General features: G+C 37.0%; 1 protein-coding gene across 1 annotated transcript in view; it reads right to left on the reverse strand.

Annotated features, from left to right (window-relative positions):
* The window catches only part of LOC107858284, a 21506-nt gene extending 21313 nt beyond the window's left edge, over nucleotides 1-193 (reverse strand). Inside the window, exon 1 of the mRNA XM_047393903.1 lies at nucleotides 43-193. Coding sequence (XP_047249859.1) covers nucleotides 43-193 — 151 coding nt within the window. The remainder of the gene's footprint in view (nucleotides 1-42) is intronic.
* Nucleotides 194-6317: the final 6124 nt, after the last annotated feature.

Here is a 6317-nt window from a genome sequence, read left to right on the forward strand (position 1 = left end):
CCCCCCCCCCCCCCCTCTTTGCTTTTTAGTGGCGAATATCACCGGCAGGACTAGGATCGGCTCCGGCGACGGTCACCAAAACACAGATCCGATAAAGCACAGTAGACGCTCCAGCGACGGCAACATTCGGCGACAGCTTTTCGGCAACGCTGTTTTCACCAATCAACTCCGAGAACAAAATTGACGGTACCATAAGCACGCAGGATTACCTCGGTGACATCTAAACTTTGATATTTAGATATTTGCACTAGTTAATATTTAGATATTTGCACTACTCGGATTTGGCAAACTGGTTCGACGGTTCGACTGGTTCGACGGACGTCGGTGGTGAAGGCGGCGGAGCTAGAAAATCTAGGTGGGGGTCTCTACCGGATATTGCAACTACTGTCCAGATTTGAGCCGGTGCTTTTCCGGCGAAGTGATTCCGGCGACCCAATTTCCCGGGTTCTAGCACAACAAGCAAGAGCAGATTTCATGATATACGTATTTCGGTGACTTTTAACCCTTGAACTTTATTTTATCGCACAATTTTTCAATATTTTTGTTGCCTGTAATTTGCGTGGGGTTTCCTATCTGTTATTTGGATTTCTAGTAGTTGTTGTTCTTAAAATTTGGATATAGTGTGTGCTTTGAGGGTGTCTTTATTGTCTTGCTATTTTTGAACCTCTTATATTGCTTCATATTATTTATCGTACTATCTCCTGTATCTTGACTTGTGTGTCTGCTGTAGTATATTCACGACTTGCATCTCTCCTTATTATTTGTTTGGCTGTCCTTGGTGCCAGGCCATTAGTGTTCTCTATTTTTCTTACTGTTAGTTTTGTCCTTACCTTGGTTTTATTTTTTCTACCTATTTGAGTTTAGTTTTGTTTCTTGATTATTTCTTCTAATTTGTGTGAGTCTTGTATTTCCTGTTGTTGCTTTGTTACTACCATTGTTTATATTTTCTTATATTTTATTGTAGTAGTGGCTGTTGGCATTGATGGTTGGATAGGGTCATGTTTGAGGAGGTTGGGGCAGGGGGCTGTTGTGGGGGCGAGGGAAGAGGAAAGGGCGGGGATGGGAGAGAGGCCAAGGTTTGGCCTCAGGGGCGGTAGAGGAAGATGTGTTGATAGAGTTGGTAGGCTGAGGGTTGGGTCTTGGAATATAGGGACTCTTTAGGGTAAGTCCATAGAGCTTGTGAAGATTCTTAGAAAGAGGATGATTAATATTGCGTGTGTTCAAGAGACCAAATGGGTAGGGTCTAAGGCTAGGGATGTGGATGGTTACAAGCTTTGGTACTCTGGGAGCGAGAGGTGTAGGAATGGAGTTGGCATCTTAGTAGATGAAGAGCTTAGAGGTTAGGTAGTAGAGGTAAAGAAGATCAGCGATAGGTTGATGACTATTAAGTTGGTCATTGGGGGGTTTACCCTGAACGTGTGTAGTACTTATGCGCCGCAATTGGACTTGGATGGGGAGGAGGAGATGCAGTTTTGGGAGGCTTTGGATGAGGTGGTTAGAGGCGTGCCTAGCTCAGAGAAAATTATTGTAGTAGGAGATTTCAATGGGCACATCGGGGCGTTACCGGGAGGCTTTGGTGATGTGCATGGTGGTTTTGGTTTTGGGGAAAGAAATGAAGAGAGGGATACTCTATTGGATTTTGTGAGGTCCTTTGGGCTGGTGGTGGTGAACTCGGGCTTCCCGAAGAAGGACAATCACCTGATCACCTTCCTAAGCGTGATAGACAAGACCCAGATTGACTTTTTGTTGCTTAGAAAAGGGGATAGGGTGTTGTGTAAGGACTGTAAGGTCATCCCGAGTAAGAATCTTTCGACCCAACATAGGTTCTTGGTTATGGATTTGGGTATAAAGAAGGATAGGAAGAGAAGGGGTGAGGAGTGTAGACCTAGAATTAAGTGGGACGGCTTGACGCTAGTGAATGCGTGGGAGATAGGGGAGAAGTTGGCGGGAATAGGGGTGTAGGAATGTAGAGGGGACGTGGATAGTATGTGGGATAGGGTGGCTAGGTGCATCAGGGAGAATGTTAATGAGGTGTTGGGTGTTTCTAGGGGCCGGGCATGATCAGGGGGATTGGTGGTGGAATGAAGAGGTTAAGAAGAAAGTGGAGACCAATAAAGGGGTGTATGCTAAGTTGGTTAAGAGTAAGGACGAAGAAGAGAAGTGGGTAAACAGGAAAGAGTACAAGTTAGCTAGGAAGGAGGCTAAGTTAGCAGTTACGGCGGCTAAGACGGTAGTATTTGAGAGCTTGTATGCGGGGTTACAGGAGAAATGAGGGGAAAAAAGTTGTTTAGACTCGCTAAGGCTAGGGAGAGGAAGGGTCGTGACCTCGATCAGGTGAAGTGCATTAAGGGGGAGGACGGTACAATGTTGGTGGAGGACAGCCACATTAAGAATAGATGGCAGTCGTATTTTCATAGGCTCTTGAATGACGAAGGGGATAGAGCTATTGGTTAGGGGAGCTGGAGCACTCATAGGAGTGTCGGGATTTTAGTTATTGTAGACGTTTTAAGGTAGAGGAGGTTAGAGAGGCTGTTCACAGGATGCGAAGGGGTAGGGCGACGGGGCCTGATGAGATACCTGTGGATTTTTGGAAGTTTTCTGGAGAGGCTGATTTAAGGTTGTTGACTGGATTGTTTAATGAAATTTTCAAGACGGCAAAAATGCCCGAGGCTTGGAGGTGGAGTAGTATGATCCCTCTTTATAAGAACAAGAGTGATATTCAGAGTTGCAATAACTATAGGGGTATTAAGTTATTGAGTCACTCTATGAAGATTTAGGAGAGAATGGTTGAGGTGAGGCTGAGACGGATAGTATCTATTTCGGAGAACCAGTTTGGATTTATGCCTGGCCGCTCGACGACGGATACAATTCACCTGGTACGAAGGCTGGTGGAACAGTATAGGGAAAGGAAGAAGGACCTGCACATGGTGTTTATCGACTTGGAGAAGGCATACGACAAAGTCCCCAGGGAGGTGCTTTGGAGATGCTTGGAGCTGAGTGAAGTCCCGGTGGCATATATCAGAGCAATTAAGAACATGTATGATGGAGCTAAAACTCAGGTGAGGACGACGGGAGAAGACTCAGAGCATTTCACCGTCTTGATAGGATTGCATCAGGGATCTACTCTTAGTCCTTTTTTGTTTGCTTTGGTGATGGATGTGTTGACGCGGCGTATTCAAGGAGAGGTATCTTGGTGTATGCTTTTTGCAGATAATGTAGTTTTGATTAATGAGACGCGGGGGAGGGGGTGTGAATGATAAATTAGAGGTGTGGAGACAAACTCTTGAGTCTAAAGGGTTCAGGTTGAGTAGGAGCAAGACAGAGTATTTGGAATGCAAGTTTACTGACGTGAGGCTGGAGAATGAGGTGGTAGTGAAGTTGGAATCACAGGTGGTATGTAAGAGGGATAGTTTCAAGTATCTCGGGTTCGTGAATCAGGGTAACGGTAAGATTGACGAGGAGGTCTTGCATCGTATTGGGGCGGGATGGATGGAGTGGAAACTCGCTTCGGGGATGTTGTGTGATAAGAAGGTGCCGCCCAAGCTTAAAGGCAAATTCTACAGGGTGGCAGTCCGTTCGTCCATGTTGTATGGAGCGGAGTGTTGGCCAGTAAAGAACTCCCACATTCAAAAAATGAAGGTGGCAGAAATGCGGATGTTGCGTTGGATGTGTGGGCTGACTAGGGTGGATAGAGTTTGGAATGAGACTATCAGGGAGAAGGTTGGTGTGACTCCAGTGGAGAATAAGATGCGGGAAGTCCGATTGAGATGGTTCGGACACGTGATGAGGAGGGGCATGGATTTCCTGATTCGTAGGTGTGAGAGGCTAGCTTTGGATGGTTTTAGGCGGGGTAGGGGTAGTCCAAAGAAGTACTGGGGAAAGGTGATTAGGCGGGACATGAAGCAGTTATAGCTCACTGAGGACATGACCCTAGATAGGAAGATCTGGAAGATGCGAATTATGGCAGAAGGCTAGGGTCAGTTTGGGTCGCTAGTGTAGGGAATTACTTGGTGAGGCTATTATTCTTGTTATGATACCTTGTTTCATGCTTTATTACGAGTTTGTTTACTTTTCTCTGTTTACTATTACTTGTGGGTGCCGTATTTATCTTATGCCATCTTGTTCCATGCTTTACTATGAATTTGTTTAGTATTCCGTGTCTCGAGCCGGGGGTCTATCGAAAACAGCCTTTCTACTTCTTTAGAGGTAGAGGTATGGACTGCGTACATCTTATTCACCCCAGACTTCACTATGTGGGAATACACTGGGTTTGTTGTTGTTGTTGTTGTTATTATTAATATTCATTGTCTTGAGCCGGGGGTCTATCGGAAACAATCTTTCCACTTCTTCGGAGGTAGTGGTATGGACTGCGTACATCTTACCCTCCCCAGACCCTACTATGTGGGAATATACTGGGTTTGTTGTTGTATTATTATTATTATTATTATTATTATTATTATTATTATTATTATTATTACTACCTACTCCTACTATATATGTTCAACTAGTACTGGTATTGGTTTTTTAATTATAATAATAATAATAATAATAATAATAATAATTATTATTATTATTATTATTATTATTATTATTATTATTTATTATATTACACTACTATTATTATTACTGCCTCGACTACTGTTACTACTTCTTTACATATGCGACTACTACTATGGTTTGTTAGTTTCTTTTTATTAGTAGTATTAGTATTACCATTATATTATTATTATTATTATATTTTATTTAATATTTAAATATATTTATAATATTTTGTAGGAATGATAAGCTTATGATAAGATAAGTGTCTTTTATGACTCTTTTACACTATTACTATTGTTAATTTGTTTTAGCTAATAATAATAATAATAATAATAATAATAATAATAATAATAATAATAATATTAATATTAATATTATAGTGATAGTATGTAACAGTAGTACTGATATTGATAGTAATAGTAATAATAAATAATAACATTATTATTATTATTATTATCTAAATAAACTATATATATATATATATATATATATATATATATATATATATATATATGTAATATTTAAATTTTATAAGATACAGCTTTGAAATAGTTAGAGTCTATAAGGACTCTTCAATTATGGATTTCTAATTATTAAGATAATGATTTCTTTTTTCTGAAAAAAAAAATGATAATATATTTCAAATTCAAATAATTAATCTTTGAATTCAAATTTTTTTTAACATACATTTTTGTTTTGCCTTAAAATTATCACTTAGACTTATTCTTGTGCTGCCACGTGGGTTCTTGTCTTGATTTTAGTTTTGCTTTTATATATATAGAAATAAATCTAATATTTTTTCTTAAAAAAATATCTAAGTTTTTCTTTTGAAAATTCTATATTTATCTTTGAAAAGATATTGTATCTCTAATTTACAGTCAAAAAATTGATAAAAAAATAATATTCTATTGAATTGGTTAGACTACAATAAAAGTCCACTTAAAAATTTTTAGTGTGATAACTATCTTGATAATGTTAATTGTTAATAATTAGTATTATTATAATTGTTGCTACAACCATTACACTATTATGCTACTTCTACTACTACTATTAATATTACCGTTGCTACAACTATTATTATTATTATTTTTAAAATAATAATAATAATAATAATAATAATAATAATAATTATTATTATTATTATTATTATTATTATTATTATTATTATACTACAGTTTAAAAAAAATTAGAAGCACTGCTCAACCTGTGCTAATACCTTTTTTTGGGTTAAATGTGCACTACTACTATTACTATTACTATTACTATTACTATTATTATTATTATTATTATTATTATTATTATTATTATTATTATTATTATTATTATTTAGGTTAATATTTTATATTTTATTTAATTAAATACATTTTAAATAATATTTGAAAGGAATAAGTTTATGAATAGTAAGAGTTCATTTAGAACTCTTCAGTATTACGTTCCTAATTTCAAGCTAATGAGAATATTAAAAAAAATACTAATATTTTTTAATATAAATATTTAATCTTTTAATTCAAAACTTTTACAAATCGCAAAAGTTAATGAAATAGTCTTGATTTTAGGTCTCTAATTATATTCAATTTGTTTCATCCTTATCATAATTAAAAATAATTTTTTTTGGAAGGATACATAAAAATAGGGATTTTTAAAAGAAAAAAGATTAATGCTACGTATAGAACTCTAGGTTTAGTTTATCTTTCTACATCTTTAATTCAAATTTCAAAAAGCTATCTCATATTAGTTAAATGTATTATCCTTTTCATGTAAGTCATATTATAATTTAA

The sequence above is a fragment of the Capsicum annuum genome, chromosome 7 (assembly GCF_002878395.1).
Source record: "Capsicum annuum cultivar UCD-10X-F1 chromosome 7, UCD10Xv1.1, whole genome shotgun sequence".
Taxonomy (NCBI): Eukaryota; Viridiplantae; Streptophyta; class Magnoliopsida; order Solanales; family Solanaceae; genus Capsicum; species Capsicum annuum.